The 16620-nt window shown below is 47.5% G+C and overlaps 2 protein-coding genes across 4 annotated transcripts; one reads left to right on the forward strand and one right to left on the reverse strand.

Moving 5' to 3' along the window:
• The first annotated feature begins 14 nt into the window (after positions 1 to 14).
• Positions 15 to 8919, forward strand: YRDC (yrdC N6-threonylcarbamoyltransferase domain containing). 3 transcript variants are annotated; one of them, XR_009187247.1, is made up of 5 exons: positions 15 to 499; positions 1038 to 1152; positions 1282 to 1401; positions 2714 to 2975; positions 3303 to 4217. XR_009187247.1 is itself a non-coding variant. In XM_058303854.1 (5 exons), coding segments are annotated over exons 1-5 (771 nt in total). In that variant the 5' UTR covers positions 15 to 107; the 3' UTR covers positions 8520 to 8919. The 3 variants fall into 3 exon arrangements, 2 of the variants coding, with proteins under 2 accessions (XP_058159837.1, XP_004467160.1); XM_058303854.1 differs by lacking the exon at positions 3303 to 4217 and adding an exon at positions 8519 to 8919 and having other exon boundaries at positions 2833 to 2975; XM_004467103.4 differs by having other exon boundaries at positions 2833 to 2975.
• MANEAL (mannosidase endo-alpha like) lies at positions 4218 to 10651 on the reverse strand. Its single transcript, XM_058303853.2, has 4 exons — positions 9933 to 10651; positions 8689 to 8798; positions 7721 to 7797; positions 4218 to 6482 (listed from the first exon to the last, which is right to left on the reverse strand). Exons 1-4 carry the CDS (start codon positions 10480 to 10482, stop codon positions 5846 to 5848), a joined length of 1374 nt encoding a protein of 457 aa, XP_058159836.1. The 5' UTR covers positions 10483 to 10651; the 3' UTR covers positions 4218 to 5845.
• Positions 10652 to 16620: the final 5969 nt, after the last annotated feature.

Genomic DNA, 16620 nt, shown 5'->3' on the forward strand with positions numbered 1-16620 from the left:
TGGGGGTCGCTGTCTCTTTAAGGTGCCCGGCGTGGGGACGGGGCTGAGCTTCCCGGACCGGAAGCTGGTCGTTCGCGTCACTTCCTCCCGGAAGCGGGCCTTGGCAGATGTCTCCGGCGCGTCGGTGCAGGGGGTTGAGATCCGCCGTGGCTGCCAGCGTAGGATTGAGTGAGGGGCCGACGGGCTCCTCCCGGAGCGGCCGTCTCCTCCGCCCGCCGAGCCCTGCTCCGGCGGCGCCGGGGGCCCGGCTTTTGCGGCTCCCGGGGAGCGGGGCCGTGCGGGCCGCGAGCCCCGAGCGCGCCGGCTGGACCGAGGCGCTGCGGGCCGCCGTGGCCGAGCTGCGCGCCGGCGCCGTGGTAGCGGTCCCCACCGACACGTTGTACGGCCTGGCTTGCTCGGCGAGCTGCTCGGCGGCACTGGGCGCTGTCTACCGCCTCAAGGGCCGCTGCAAAGCCAAGCCGCTGGCCGTTTGCTTGGGCAGCGTGGCCGACGTCTACAGGTGAGGCCGCCCCGAACCGGCCCCTCTGGGGGCGGCACCGCGGGAGGGGCTTCCGGTGACAGGCTTGGGAGACTGAGGCGCAGAGAGCGGGAGGGACTTGTCCAGGCCTACCAAGGAATCCGGAACTGGAAATATGTATCGAGCACTTAGCATATGCCAGATCTTGAACTGGAAGCTGGGACACAACAATGAACGAAGCTGTCAGGATCCCTGGTTTTTTTTGGCCCTTTTGCGCCAACTGGGGGATAGTCACATAATAAAAATTAGGTAAACAAACACGGTAACTTGGTTTAGTAAGGAATGCCTTGAAGAAAATAAAAACACTGAGAGTAGCAGAGGTGCAGCTGCTGTTGTAGCCCCAGAGACAGTAGGCCTGTGGTTTCCAAACATGGGGTGTTCCTAGGAAGGTGAAACTGGGAGAGACAAAGGGATCTCATTGTAGGCCTCAAGGACCCTTTTCTGGATTTGCTTGGAGTTTGGAGAAGGAACACTGGTGTCCCTTCATTCATGAACTGAGTTATGCTCCTTTGTTTCCCAGGTTTTGCCGGGTGAGGGTTCCCAAGGAGCTCTTGAAAGATCTCTTGCCAGGACCCGTTACCTTGGTGATGGAACGTTCGGAGGAGCTCAACAAGGACCTGAACCCCTTCACTCCTGTCAGTCAGGTTTTCTGTTATTGGATCTCCACATTCTTCCGGGCCACTTGGCTTTCAGGAGGATCAAGGCCAAACTCATCCTTCACCCTTCCAGCCTTTCCGATGACCCCTTTTCCCCTTGTCTTTTAGCTTGTAGGCATCCGGATTCCTGACCATGCCTTCATGCAAGACTTGGCCCAGGTGTTTGAGGGACCTCTTGCTCTCACCAGTGCCAACCTCAGCTCCCAGGCCAGTTCTCTGAATGTCAAGGTGAGAGTTAACCCAGTTCTCTCCCCAGTGATGTCACCAGGCCAAACACTGTTTCCTTTCAACCAATGGGGTTCTGTTTTGCCTAGTAGGAAAAGTCTCTCCTTTTTGGTCTGATGGTGGGAAGTCTGTCCAGTTGGCAGGGTGTAGGGGTTGGGGAAATCCAAATTAAAGAATCTTGGAAAGGTTTTATCACAAAATTTGAGAAGCCAGGGAAAGAATTAGTGTTGTCTTCCAACTGTCTTTATGATGGGAATGATTATGGTAAGTAGAATTTTTTTTGTAGGGGGAGCAGTTGTTGGAACATACAGAGTTACAACAGTGCTGTGAAGCAAGATGAAAACGTTAAAGCTCCAAGAAAGTAGATCACTTGTTCTAGGTCACACAGCCAGTAAGTGGCAGACCCAGTTTGTGACTTCTGACCCTGTTCAGTCACCTCTGCCACAAGCCAGGTTGAAGAAAGGATCATCCTAATCCAACCTTGACTGAATAGTTTAGAACAAATGAGGACACAAAGAAGTTGAACTTAATTTAATAAGAGAAAAAAAATTAAATGTAAAGTGTAGTAAGGAGATGCCTTTCTCAGACCTAGAGAGTGGGCTCGGTCCTTGGAAAGTGATGGTTTGGTGTCCGTTTTTAGTCTGTAGATGGCAGACTTTCCATGGTGTCCTGGTGGTATACTCAAGGCAGGAGTGGGGGGTTGGGGGTAGAAAGAGGCTTTCTTCATTAAGCAGTTGACCTGCATAACACAGTAACTGGTATTTATGACCCCCTGTCCCAAATTCCTAGGCCTAAATGCTATTGCGTTGTCTTTATGGGGGTGGGGAGCTGTTTTGGTTAGCAATTCAGTCTACAGTTCTGGCCAGGAATATCCTTCCTATAGCCCCATGGATTGAGTGCTGGTGCATGCACTTACAGAGTCCATCCTGTTTTCCTCTCCCTACCCTGATCCAGAATCAGAGTACAAGAGCTGGAAGATCCTTTAGTGGTCATCTAGTCCGGCCCACTGTTTCACAGATGTGGATAAAATAACTTGCCCAAGTTGTAACAGAGATTAGGTGGAAAGTCCAGCATTAGAACCCACATCTAATCCAGGACCCCAATTATTATACTTAATACCCCCCCAACAGTAGAAATGTGAGGAATTTACTCTTGGTACAGCAAGAGGCTGTAGGCTTTACGGTCTACTAAACATTTGCTATTTGAGGCTCTCATCACAGGGTGGGAAGAACAAATTGGGGGTGTCTGCAAATGTCTTAGGAAGCCAGTATCTTTAGCATAGCTCTGGCTAAATGAAGTTCCTTCCTCTTCTTAGGGAAAGATGTCTCCTGTTTTAGACCTGCGCAGCCTTTGTCTTATGATTCCCCATGTGCAGGATGACATCATTGCAGATGCCAAAGATGGTAGCCATGCTCTTCCTATTGCCCTTCTCAGGAGTTCCAGGACCTCTGGCCTCACTTGTCCCTGATCATTGATGGAGGGCCACTTGGGGATGGGCAGAGCCCTGAGTATCGCCTTGGCTCAACTGTGGTTGACTTATCTGTGCCTGGAAAGTTTGGCATCATTCGTCCAGGCTGGTGAGTCTCTTTCTTTTGGCATGGGTGTAGCACTTGCGGGAGGTTGGGGAGATGCAAAAACAAATCACAAGCCTTGACAAAATGAAGATTGTCACTCCTGTTTGCCCTGAGGGGGTGTAGCAGGTTCAGAGATGTGGTGGATGCAGTGAGATTAAGTTTGCAGGTGTTTGCTGGCTCTTTGAGGATTTTAAAGGCTACACCAAGGGTTTGATGAGCAGAGCATAGTAAAACCAGTGAAACCAGTGTTCTGAGGTCCCTGATCACCAGACCTGGTATGTTCAGTGCTCTGAGAAGTCAGACTCTATTTGTTCTCCATTTCCTCCTCAGTGCCCTGGAAAGTACTACAGCCATCCTCCAACAGAAGTATGGCCTACTCCCCTTAGATGGATCCTGTCCGTGAAACTCAGGAGAGAGGAGGCACCCAAGGACTGGTGCTGGACACTGTGTGTCTATCGGCTGGTGGCTGGCAAGGCCTCGTTTGCAGAGGCCACTGGGGTTACACTCCAAAATGTGACCCTTTTGACAGCATGTCTTTCTGAACACCGTAGACTGGCCCCAGAAGTTGCTGGTTTAGCCTACTATGGGAAGCTTCTATTTATAATTGTAATTTCCTATTTCAGTTAAAAGCCAAATGGATAGGTTAAGAACATTCCTAAGAAGACCTTGTTCAGATCATTTTTTTCCTTTTTTTTTTTTTTTTTTAATTGAGTAATAATTTAAATAACAGATTTGGAATCTAGTGAGAGCCTCCTTCCTGGTAGGTGGCATTTAATGTCCAAGTGAGCTAGAGGTACCATTGTTGTTTCAAAGCCTCAAGTGACAAGAGGCATGGGATTGGACTACTGCAGCTGGAACCAGGTTAAAAGGAAGATTATAGACCCACAGGCCAAACAATTTCCTCTGAACTAGTGGGGCTGGGGCTGTGCTGTCATGGCCTCGTGGAGAGCATCATCATTTTGTCAGTGGTGGGAAGTCTGCTCAGTTGGCAGGGGCTGGACGTGAGGGGAGAGCCAAATAAAAGAATATTGGAAAATAAATCTCTACCATCCTCTTCAGCCAGTGGCTTTTCTTATTTATTCATAAAATAAGTTATTGTTAATTGATCTTATAACTCCTTTATTTAAATACAATATTTTCACAGGAACCTTTTATCTTTACTCATGTATACCAAATGTTAAACAAAATTATTGTTGGGCATTTGAACTCGACTTTTATTTCATATAAAACAATGCTGCTATTAAATGTCTTTGTAAATGGTTTATTTTTCCTTCAATTATTTCCTTAAGGTCAAAGTGAATTAACATTTTTGTGGCTCCTGATACAGATTAGCCTTCAAGAGAACTGAATCAAGTTAAATTGCCATCAGCAGAGTGAGAATTGCTGATGTAATTATTTTTCAAATTATATTTGGATGAAATGAAGCCTCAGTGTTATTATCTTTTGTAAATTACTGTAGGTGAATATTCCAGCCCTTTGCATCTGTCCCCGCCTGCCTTGATTTCCCCAACTAATCCATAAGTGAGGCGGCCCATCCATCTGGTGGGCTTTAGAGTTAGTTACCTAACTGGAGCTGGGTGTCCTTGTGACCACCAGGTCCACTTCCTCTCCTCCCCCTTGCCCTCCAGTTCCCAGAATTGGGAGTCAGTTTTGAGTCCATAAACTTCTCAGTATAGAGGTTTGCAATGCATATTTTCAAGGAGGTCCTAAGAATCTTGCCAAGAAATCCCACAGTCCTGCTTTTAATGAAGGTCCTTGCCATTAGCATTTTAGTTTATAAATAAGCACTGGTTTGCTAAATATTCCTCTAGAAATCTCATTTAAAGTAATGATTTTTTAAAGCAAATCTATTCATTGTGCTAGTCCCATTGCCAGACCAAGTCCATGTCTTGATTTGTCATGGAATCTGACAGGGGTCAGAATCAGGTCTTTTGGAGAAAAGAAAGAATGCTTACTGGAAAACACTTCATATTTAATTAATACAAATCACAGTAGCACTGAAGATGGCTCTAGTGAGTGGGCCTCATTCAGTTTAGGCAGCTAAAGAGAGAGGGAGTCCTACTCCTCCCTGGAGCTAAATGTTCATCTAGGAAAATGTAGGCTCTGTAGCACAGAGGTATTTTCCTAGAGGAAAAAGAACTGATCTCCCAGCACTGGGTACAGAAAAACTCAGCTGTGCCCAGGCACTAACTACAGGCCACACCAAATAGGGAAAGCTGGATCCTATAAGCTTCAGGATAGGAACAATTATTTGTCAAGTGTCCTCAGCATATAGCACAAAGCAAGGTGCTCCATTGGTGTGTGTTGAATGAATGTGCAAATGTCCAGATTATTTCCCGGTAGTTGTGTTCAGCAATCTACCAGGAAGAACTTAAACTTAGAATTCCCTTTTTAGAAAAATCGTAACTCTGGTTCCTTAGAGAAGGCAGACTGGATATGGAAAGGAGGCCTGAAGAGAAGACACAGGCTGGCAGAAGGGAGCAGGGTACATGCTAGCCCAACACCCTGCTGCCCTTCCAGAAGCAGCAATGTGGGTGGCCAGTACATACCAACCTGCAGAGTTGAGAACTGGGAAGAATGGTTTTGAAGTGTTCTGATGTGGAGCTGGGCCCTGGGCTTAGTCCAGTCACCTGCTAGCTTCTGTGGTTGCCTCTGGACCATCACCTCATTTCCTGTCACTGTAGACCACCCCAGCAACACCAGCCTGAAGAACAGGGTCTGTTCTGTAGGGGCCGAAGTTTGATGGCTCACTCAGAAGCACTCAGCTGCTGAGTCTGAGAAAGTGAGCACCTACACCCTCTCAGCTGAGTCCCCAGTTGTGACATCTAGTGAGGCTGGGGCATCAGCACCTCCTTCTCCTGATTGCAGGCCTCTCACATCAGCCACTGCTCCTTCTCTTTGATGAAATGCTCCGCCCAGCGGCGGGTCAGCTCCAGGTACAGGCTGGGCTGATGAGGCAGATAGTCCAGATAGAGGCGAGTTGGCGTCTTCTTGGGAATAGCCTTCTCGATTTGGGTGCCCTCATGCCACTCATTGAAAGAGGTGATGGAGACGATTTCAGGCCTTACAGTCAGGGCAGCCTGCAAGGCTGTCTCATAGTACTTGCCATTGACCCTGTTCCGTGTATTGTGGTTGTTCCAAGGCCGGATGCTGGTGTCAATGTAGCCAGGCCCCACGCTGGGAATGAACATGAGGTTGTTGGCATCACAAAAGTTCTTCACAGCTTTCCAGTTCTGATGGGAGGAGCCAAAGGAGAACCCGTTGGAGGCAAAATAGGTGTACATGCCATCAAAGCCGCCAGCCAGAATGTCATGGGTGTGCCCTTCCTCCACTAGCAGTGCTATGAAGACTCCATCATAGTGGGTATTGCGGATTGAGTGGGGACCATTTGGAGTCAGGAGGTGGGCCCAGGCCTCAGGAGATGTCAAGTATGAATCGTAGATATAAAAGAGTGGGAGGCTCTTTCCCATGCTGTTCTTATAGCGGTAAAATGCACCATGGGAGCCATACCTGAGGAGCAGGAAGAAGAGCCTGAGTTGGCAGCCTATGATGAGAGAAGCCAGCACAGCTATAGAACCAGCCATGGATGAGATCTTTCCTGATGCCCACAGCACAGATTAGGATCCAGCCAGTCTACGGAGGTGGACTCATCATGCCTAAGCAAGAACCTGGTTCCCCTTCCCCCTCTCCTCAGCCCTGTCATTGATTTATTCTAGTCTTACTTCCCTACTCTAGGCCAAGCCACCACCATCTTTCATCTGGACTGCAGCAATAGCTCCCTAACTGGTCTGCAGGCTTCCACTCCTACCTCCCTATAATCTACTCTCTCTTTTAAAATATTTACTTTTTCCTTTACTAGAGATATGGTTTTACAGAATTATCATGCATAAAGTATAGGATTTCCATATATCACCCCACTACCAACACCTTGCATTGGTATGGAACATTTGTTGCAACTGAAGATTAATCTCTTCTCTTTTAAAAATGTAACTCAGATCTGATTGCTCCTTACTGTGACCTACAAGGTCCCACCTACTTGATCTGGCCCTGCTTACTACACTACTACCATTCCTACCCTTTGCTCCAGTTCTACTCCAGCCTTTCTCTTGTGCTGTCATGCCACGCTTGTCCCACCTTATGGCCTTTGCATTTGCCAGCCCTCTGCCTGGAATTTTCTGCCTGTCCCCAGATCTTTTCAGAGCTGACTCTTCATTCAGATACTAGCTCATATGTCATCCCAAAGAGGTTCACTTGACCACCCACCTTAAAGTACTTTCTCAGGCACACACTAACACAACACCCTGCTTTCTTCATTATTTTTTCATAATATGGATCACTAATTTTTCCTGTTTAATTACTGTCTATTCCATTGCATCCCTAACACATACTAGAATGTAAACTAGTCCTATTAACTGTATAACGGGCTTTAGTGCCTAAAACACATAGGCACTCAAATATTTTTTGAATGAATTAATGACATGTGCCAGGCAATGTGCAAGCTACTTTCACATATATTAGTTCATGTAATACCCTGAAGATTTAAAGGTTGAAGCTTTTTGATCACAAATTGGAAGATGCAGAACTAGAATTCAAGCCCAATTTGCCTGACTCCACCCAGTCCTCTCAATATAAAACTGCTGCTAGGCACACAGGCATTCCACCCTTCTGTCTCTTGGTCTGCCCCTCCAAACTTTCTATCCCCACCCCATTTTGAACCCCAACAAAATCCCAGCCCAGAGCAGTCTTACGTGTCAATGATGTACTTGATGTTGTCATGTAGAGTGATGTCATCCCGGCCCTTATAAGGCTGGATGTGGAAGGCCACCTGCCACAAATAGAGGATTGACTGGTCAGGTGGGTTTCTTTCCAAGGGCCACAATCCTGACCTGACTGCAGCCACCACTGTATAAGGCTCATGTTTCAACCATGATCTGGATGAGAGGCTGAGTTCAGGAGAGGGTCTGGCAATGTGGGTACAAAAGAAAGAAAAAGGCAGCCACTGCCCTTCAGGACCAAGAGACTACCAAGCCCTGGCCTTTGGGATGAGAAGTTTGCCCAGCTCCCATAGCAGGGCATCTGGGAATCTTCCTGGTGGGCTGTTGCAGCATAGCTAATAGGTTTCAACCTATGTGCCAGCTCTGAGTGATGAGTGCTAGCTGCCTGAAATAATGGGAAGAAGAATGCTGAAACTGTGTCAATGAGTTATAATCTGTTAACCATGTCAGTGATGGACTCGGGAATGGGGAGTAGGGCTTCATTTTTCTTCCTTTCCCACAAAAGAGGGAAATGACTTAGTTGATTGGCACATTTGGGGAAAATGCCTGGACATGACTGCCTGCTGACAGCACGTGTTGTGCTCTACTCCTTGAGGTCCAGCACTGCCTCCCACAACAAAGGTGAGCCTGACTTCAGTCTGGAGTTCATTTAGAGATACGTTTGGCTCTTGTACCAATCTCCTCCAACCTACCCTCCATCTTAACTAGTAAAAGTGATATTTAGTCTTCCATTTATCCTATATTTAGGTTTATTTTCTATTTTTTTTTCAGAATTCAAGAAAAGAAGAGTGATATAGGTACTATTTATTAGGCCCCTCCCCCATTACCACAATCCCCGCATATTGGTCATTCCTTATTTACTGCCAAGAATTCCTGAGGACAGAAGAGGGGACATGTTCTGGGTGGGCCAGAGAACACTTGACCACCTCTTAGAGACTCACCTGAATGTTGTACTGATGGGCAGTGTCCAGAATGGCGGGCACCAGGTCATCTGAGGGTTCCCCATTATCATCGGCCATGCCAGGTGGGTACCAGGACAGGACCAGGACGCCTGAGACACAACACAGAGGCTGCTCTAGAGGCATACAATACCCTCGCTCAACAGAGATTTTTTTTCCCTCTCACTTATAAACCATCGTTAACCACAATACAAAGATTTCTGAAAACCGTGACCGAGGCTCCAGCCAAGTTCACTTTCCTTAGGTCAGATTCCAGGGCGGCGCGCTCGGAGCTGTCCACGCCCTCGGTGCTGAAAAGAGCAGCTGCGGAAACCGCATTCAGGTCTGGAAGGGGCCCAAGAAAAGTCAGGGTAGGAGGCGGGCACTCGAGAGTATTAGCAAGAACAAAGGGGAACGGCTCGACAATGACACGCCCACCCGGAAGCCACAGAATAACCTCTGGAGAAGAGACGCACCTCTGAGGTGCCGCAGGGAGAAGAGCCCTGCTTCCCGTGGAAAATGACATTTACTCCTCTAAAGTGTAAGCTCCTGAGGATGGCCCAGGTTTGCCTGATTTGTATACCTCTCACCTCTGACTCTGGCATTCAATGTTTTGTTTTTGCCCCTTAACTTACAAACCATCTCCAGATAGATAAACTGAAATACTACAAAATCCGGCAGAACTCAGTGACAGAATCTGAAATAAGTGAGCCTGGCTCCTCCAAACCAGCCAAGGAGGGTCTTAGCGACTCTCTTTAAGCTGGGTACTTGAGAAGAAGCTCCTTCGTCATGCACCGCGGGCGAGGTTGCCTCTAGAGCAGCCCTTCCCACTGCTCCAGCCTGCACCTGGCGTGACAGCTGAGGCCAGCCCAGTGGCTGCTCCTCTGAAGCTCAGACTCCCGACAAGTCTGAACACAGGTCTCACTTGCCCTCGCCAAACCTACAGGCCGGAGCAGGCATGATGAATACTGCCTCCCAATCCTAGCTGTCCATACCTGTGACGGCCCTCCCGGCAGCTCCGCCTATGGAAGGGCCTGGAGTTGTGAAGGCCAGGGGGTCAGGTGGGGGGAGTCTGAATGGAAGAAGGTGGGGGCGGTGCCGAGTGGCAGTGCAGGATCAGAGTGGGCAGGAAAGAGTGAGAAGCCAAGCTCAGGGGTAAGTGTCCCGTTGACAGGCCCGGCGGGAGTTAGGGTGGTGGGGAAGAAAGGCGAGATTGGGGGACAGGCCTCCCGGGGCGAGGAACGCACCGATGGCGGCTTCCTGGAGCTGGGTCATGTGCTCCCGCAGCACTTCGGGGTCCCGGGAGCTGTAGGGCCCCAGCTCCGGGTAGAAGCTGGAGCCCAAGTCGTCGGGGGGGCTGTGGCGGCCGCGAGGATAGCTGGCCGAAATCTTGGGGTCCCAGTGCGGCACCATGACGTGGTCCCAGTGAACGTAGTGGCCCTCGCGCCGCGGGCTCCCGTACCACGAGTAGTAGAAGGCGTGTAGGTCGGAGTAGACGCGCAGACTGTGCCCGGGGGCAGGCTCGGCCTCCGCGGGGTCCGGTCCCGGGGGGCTACCCGGGCCCGCGGTGCGGGGCGGCGGCGGCGGCGGCGGGGGCGCGGCGGGCGCGGCCGGAGCCCGGGCGGCGGGCGCAGGAGCCCCCTCCGGGCGCCGCTCAAAAGGCGCCAACTCCAGGCCCGGGCCCAGAGCCGGGAGTCCGTCCGGGGCCTTGAGCGTGCGCAGGCCCATGAGGGTGCCAAAGGCGAAGAGCAGCACCAGGAAAAGCGCGATGCAAGCGCGGCGCCGTCGCCGGGCCATGACGACCCCTCCGCCGCTCTCGGTGGGCCCGGCTACCTTCCCGAGCGCCGCGCCATGGCCGCCCGCCCGGCTCCCGCGCCCAGCGCAACCCGCGCGCGTTCCAGGGAGACGGCCACGCCGAGCGCCGAGAGCCGAGCGCGGCGTGGGCGGCTCCCCGCCTCTCCCCGCAGTGCGGGCGGGCCCGCAACACACAGAATGGAGGCGGCGCAGACCAAGTGGTCGCGAGCTGAGGGGGGAGGGATAGAATAGAGACCAAGCCCCGCTGAACTGCGAATTTCGTTACCAAAGGATCAGGGTCCTAAGTCCAGCTGCGTTGCTCGCCGAGAGATTGTTGCAGCGAGGTCCAGGCACCTAGTGGGGGCAGAGAATGGCCTTCGTCCGGAGCACTTGAGAAGGACCGGACAGCAGCTTGGAAGCGGGTGGGGGCAGAGGGGAGACGGGGAGCGCCTACGGTTTTCCCTCTCTCCACGGTCTTTCCTATCCGTCCCTCCTGGCCGACTTCACTGACCCTTCGCTCGCTGATCTCCTTGACCGCCCTTATCTGCCAGGTCCGCCACCCTTCGGCTCCCCTCTCACGCATCCCGAGACGCCTCTGAAGTCTGAGGAAAGGGAGTCGGGAAACCCCGAGGAATCAGACGCTAAAACACTGGCTGGAGCCTCGAAGGAAGACGGGACCACGACTTGCGCAAGGTCACACTGACCAGCCTGAGCCAGGAGGCTGGGACTGGCTCTCCACAGCTCTTTTCACCGCCTAGACTGCCTTGGTCTCCCGCCTGCCGTCATCCCAGGCTGTCTCTCCTGGACAACTTCCTGGAGTCGTTGAGAATCGAGCGAGGTGGTTCCCATCAAGCCTGGCAAGATACACGCTGACTACATGTGGCCATTTCCTGGACTCTGAGCTCCAGGGAGCAGCCCCTGTTCCTATTCGCCTTTTTAGACTCCAGGAGCTACCAGAGCAGTCTGGCATTCAGTCCCCAGGGCTGTTTGTTGAGTACTTACCAGACTCTGGTGTGCTAGTCCATAAACAGTGACACGTTTTTCACTCAACGTTTGTTGAGTTTACTCTATGCTATTCATTACTTCATTCATTCTGGAAATAGTTTTGTTTATTGTCTGCCTCCTTCACTGGTCCATGATGACAGGCACTTTGTTTCATTGTCTTCTCTATCTGAACGTTCTAAAACAGACCTTGACAGAATAGTAGGCATCCAATTGTTACTTTTCAAATAAATGAATTGTAGGGAAACCTGGAAGAGGAAGAGCAAGGTTGGGAAATGATGATAACCTGGAGCCCAGACATATGAGTTTGAGAGAATTCATGTTAGTGAGTGCGAATTAGTGGTATGCTTTCAGCTCAGTGTAGCAGATACCTGATTCAAACTAGCTTAAACAATGTGGGACTATCTTCCTATATCTCATAAAGCAGGAAGTCCAATGGTAGGGAGGACTAGGTAGATTCCTTGGTTCTGCTTTAACAATGTGATCAGGAATCTAAGACATCTTCACTTCACTGCTCTGCTGTTGCCATCAAGATTTCATCCTAAGGCTAGCTCCTCTTATATCACAAGATCTCTTGGCTTCCATAGGCAGTTGGAGCTGCATGCTTCCTTTTCCCACCCAGCAGGCAATGGTGAGACTGATTTCTCCTTCCCAGAAATCCTAGCACGCATCACCTTGAATCTCATTGATCTAATCTGATTTAAACCTGATCATCCCAAATCAATTGCTGCCAAGGGGGATGAAATTACCATGACTGGATTAGATTAAGTTTCTGGAATGAAATAAATGTTGGGGAGAATACCACAATGTCTACCATGGAATGAAAAAGAGTAAAAATCACCAGAATTTATAGCTGGGCAGAGAAAGCAGAACCTGTGAAGGAAACTGAGAGTCATTAAAGAGGAAATAGAGTCGGGGTAGGTGGTGACAGTTTGGAATAATTGTGAGTGGTGGTGATGGTTATGGAAAACTAGTGGGAAGGTTTCCCCAGCTCTCAATAATTCCACTATTTCTGGAAATGCCCTGAAATACAATGGTACACTCATTGCCCGTGCTCCCAAGTACTCGGCCCTGCCACCTGACCACCTCTGACCTAAGATGGGTTATCCACCAGTTATAGACACTGACCCAAGAGTGGTCAATTACAATCCTTCTCTGGGATTTTTCTCTCTGATGTACTTCTTCCTAAAGGTGAAGTCATTAGAGAGCAGAAAGGTACAAGGAGAAATTTGTAGGTTTTGGAGTACCTGATTTTAGTTTTCCTTGAAGCCTGATTTCAGGGTGAAACACTGAAATATGCTTCCAATAAATTGCCCACTTTTTCCTATTCAAGATGAGCTGATGGAGTGGACGTTACTAGTTTCCTATCCCAAGCAGTGTTTGAAAAAAGGTTTGGATGCTAGGAGGTTATTTGAGAGGTGTTGCCAGACAACAAGAGAGAATGAGACAAGGAAGAAAGAAAAGTCAAACTCATGGTATATTGTGGAAGTTACTGCTATAGATAATGGGGCACAGATTCCATCAGGACTTCTAAGACAACCCAAGATAATCTCCCTATTTTAAGTCTGATTAGTAACCTCTTCAAAGGCAGCCCACAGCAGTACCTAGATAAGTGTTTGACTAAATAGTCGAAGGATGGGAATCTTGGAGAGAAGGGTCTTTAGAATTCTGCCTGCCATAGTAGCTGTTCCTGAAATCAAGGTGGGCCAAGGAGATGTGACACATGGCATCAAAGATGTCTGTTGCACAACTCTGTCCATTAGAATGTGTTCAGCTGCAAATAAGATAAGAAATAGCCAAGCATGACTCACTGCAGTGTTTCTTAAACTTTAACGAAAATATCAGTCCTTCGGGGATCTTGTTAAAATGATTATGGGGAAACGGACTTGGCCCAGTGGTTAGGGCGTCCGTCTACCACATGGGAGGTCCGCGGTTCAAACCCCAGGCCTCCTTGACCTGTGTGGAGCTGGCCCATGCGCAGTGCTGATGCGCGCAAGTAGTGCCGCACCACACAGGGGTGTCCCCCGCGTAGGGGAGCCCCAGGTGCAAGGAGTGTGCCCTGCAAGGAGAGCCACCCAGGGTGAAAGAAAGTGCAGCCTGCCCAGGAATGGCGCCGCCCACACTTCCCGTCTGCTGAGGACAACAGAAGCGGACAAAGAAACAAGACGCAGCAAATAGACACAGAGAACAGACAACCGGGGGCGTGGGGGGGAGGGAGTAAATAAATAAATAAATAAATCTTTTAAAAAATAAAAAATAAAAAAAATAAAATGATTATGATTCAGTAAGTCCGGGGTGGGGCCTGAGATTCTGCAAGGGATGTTGTTTTTGCTGGTCCTCAGACCACTGTTTAAAAACCATCTCAATAAAATTGCTCTTTAAAAAAAGTAGAGTAGCTACATCTGCTCCCCTCTTATGTCCTTTTGAACCTTTTCTCCTCCATTCTTAGATCCCATCCAGTATCATGTATTGCGTTTGTTATTATCACTTTCCTTCTTTTTCAATTATGAAAACATATATTATACAGCACACATCTTCCCATTCCAACCCCTCCCAAGCACAACACTCAGTGGGATTAATCACATTCACAGTGTTGCATTATCTTCATTACCATCCATTACTAGAACTTTCCCTTGACTCCAAGCAGAAACTCTACACTCATTTTGCATTACCTCCTCTTTGCACCTGCCCCCAACCCTGGTAACCCATACTCTACTTTTTTTAAAAGCAAATTTATCGAGATATATTTACATCCATGCAATCCATCCAAAGTAGACAATCAATAGCTTTTAGTATAATTACAATGTCGTGCATTCACCACCACAAAAAAATTTTAGAACAGTTTTATTAGTCTAAAAAGAAAAACTCCACACCCTTTAGCAGTCACCTCTCAATGCCTCTATCCTTTCCCAGCCCTACAAAAACACTAAACTAATTTCATCTTTTTAAAAATCTTTATTTTTTTTAACTTTTTTTGTTGAAGTTTATCATTCATACATGAACATCCATAAACAATAAGTGTATAATATAAGTTGTGAACTTACAAAACAAACATGCATATCATCATACAGGGTTCCCATACATTATCCCACTACCAACACCTTACATTGTTGTGAAACAATTGTTGCAAACTATGAAAAAACATCATCAACTTGCCACTATCAAAGGCTTGAAAGTTGCTATTGGGATGACCTCTTTGACATCCCCATTTAACTCATCTATTTGGCCCTGGGCAGAAGGTGGATGGATCTTGGACAGTGATTGTAGATTAAAATAATCTTTAAAAATAAAAATTAAAAAAAACAGTACTACTAACAATAGCCAGTATCTTACGTTTGGTGCATTTTCCCCCTAAACCACCCTGTATTAGTATTATATCCTTGTTATAGTTCATGAGAGAGTGTTCTCATATTTGTTCTGTGAACCACAGCCCATCTTCCACCACAGCATACATTGTGTTATGCAGTTCCATGCTTTGTACATTCTATCCAAATTGTACACTCAGTGCCTCTCATATTCATCACAGAGTTGTGTTGTCATCACCTCAGTCAATTTTAGAACATTTTCATTACTTGAAAAGGAAAAATCCCATATTCCCTATGTCCCCCTATTGACCCTTAGAATTGATATATCTTCTTTGCCATTTCTGTAAAAAATTACAATATTATTGTTAACTATAATCTATAAATTATATTAGTTGTAATTTTCCCATGTAGCACCACATACTTAACACTTTGTTAAAGGACATTTTCATAGTATTAACCACAATCTTCATCCACCACCAAAATTACTGTTACATGGTCCCTACATTATTCTCTAGCTTCCTTTCAATTGAAATATTATATCCACAGACAACCCCTTTCAGCCATAATCACATTTATAAATCAGGTGTGTTAATTGTACTCACTATCATGTATTACCATCAACTCTATTCATTTCCACACATTTACAATAAACCTTATTAAAAAGCCTACATACATTAAGTATCAGCTCCCATTTTCAACCCACATTCAATTTCTTAGTAACCTATATTCTAGAGTTTACCTCTTTGAGTTTACTCATCATTTTAGTTCATATTAGTGAGACCATACATATTTGTCCTTTTGTGTCTGACTCATTTCACTCAACATAACGTCCTGAAGTTTCATCCATGTTGTCATATATATTCTTACAGCTGAATAGTATTCCATTATATGTATATAAATTTTTTAAAAGATTTATTTTATTTATTTATCTTCCCTTCCGCCCCACCATTGTCTTCTCTCTGTGTCCATTCGCTGTGTGTTCTTCTATGTCTGCTTGCATTCTTGTCATGTGGCACCGGGAAACAGTGTCACTTTTTTTATTGCGTCATCTTGTTGTGTCAGCTCTCTGTGTGTTGCGTCACCACTCCTGGGTGGGCTGTGCTTTCTTCGCATGGGGCAGTTCTCCTTATGGGGTGTACTCCTTGCACGTGGGGCACCCCTACGTGGGTACACCCCTGCGTGGCATGACACTCCTTGCATGCAGCAGCCCTGCACATGGGCCAGCTCACCACACGGGTCAGGAGGCCCTGGGTATTGAACCCTGGACCCTCCATATGGTAGGCAGATGCTCTATTAGTTGAGCCACAACCACATCCCTGTATATACATTTCATTTATTCACTCATCAGTTGGTAAACACTTGGGTTGTTTCCATATTTTAGCAATTGTGAATAATGCTGCTATGAACATCAGTGCACAAATGTCAGTTCGCATCCTTGCTTTCAGTTCTTCTAAATATACTCCTACTAACAGGATTGCTGGATCATATGGCAGTTCTATATTTAGTTTCGTGAAGAACCACCAAACTGTCTTCCACAGAGGCTGCACCATTCTGCATTCCCACCAACAGTGAAGGAGTGTTCTTATTTCTCCACAACCTCTCCAGCACTAATAGTTCTCTGTTTTTGTAATAATGGCCATTCTCTAAGGTGTGAAATGATATCTTATTGTAGTTTTTTTATCTGCATTTTCTTAATAGCTAATAAACATTTTTCACGTGTTTTTTTTTGCCATTTGTGTTTCCTCTTTGGAAAAATGTCTATTCCAGTTTTTGCCCCATTTTTAAATTGGGTTGCTTGTCTTTTTATGGTTGGGTTATATGATCTCTTTATATA

This window comes from Dasypus novemcinctus, chromosome 9 (genome assembly GCF_030445035.2).
Source record: "Dasypus novemcinctus isolate mDasNov1 chromosome 9, mDasNov1.1.hap2, whole genome shotgun sequence".
NCBI classification, from domain to species: Eukaryota; Metazoa; Chordata; class Mammalia; order Cingulata; family Dasypodidae; genus Dasypus; species Dasypus novemcinctus.

Excerpts from the sequence above, each read along its gene's own strand:
- YRDC (XM_004467103.4), top strand. The coding sequence starts at position 108 with ATGTCTCCGGCGCGTCGGTGCAGGGGGTTGAGATCCGCCGTGGCTGCC. Across the intron at positions 1,402-2,832 it reads CCAGTTCTCTGAATGTCAAG|GAGTTCCAGGACCTCTGGCC; the intron begins GTGAGAGTTAAC and ends TGCCCTTCTCAG. Across the intron at positions 2,976-3,302 it reads GGCATCATTCGTCCAGGCTG|TGCCCTGGAAAGTACTACAG; the intron begins GTGAGTCTCTTT and ends TTTCCTCCTCAG.
- MANEAL (XM_058303853.2), bottom strand. The coding sequence starts at position 10,482 with ATGGCCCGGCGACGGCGCCGCGCTTGCATCGCGCTTTTCCTGGTGCTG. Across the intron at positions 7,798-8,688 it reads CCCATCAGTACAACATTCAG|GTGGCCTTCCACATCCAGCC; the intron begins GTGAGTCTCTAA and ends TATTTGTGGCAG. Across the intron at positions 6,483-7,720 it reads ATCAAGTACATCATTGACAC|GTATGGCTCCCATGGTGCAT; the intron begins GTAAGACTGCTC and ends CCTGCTCCTCAG.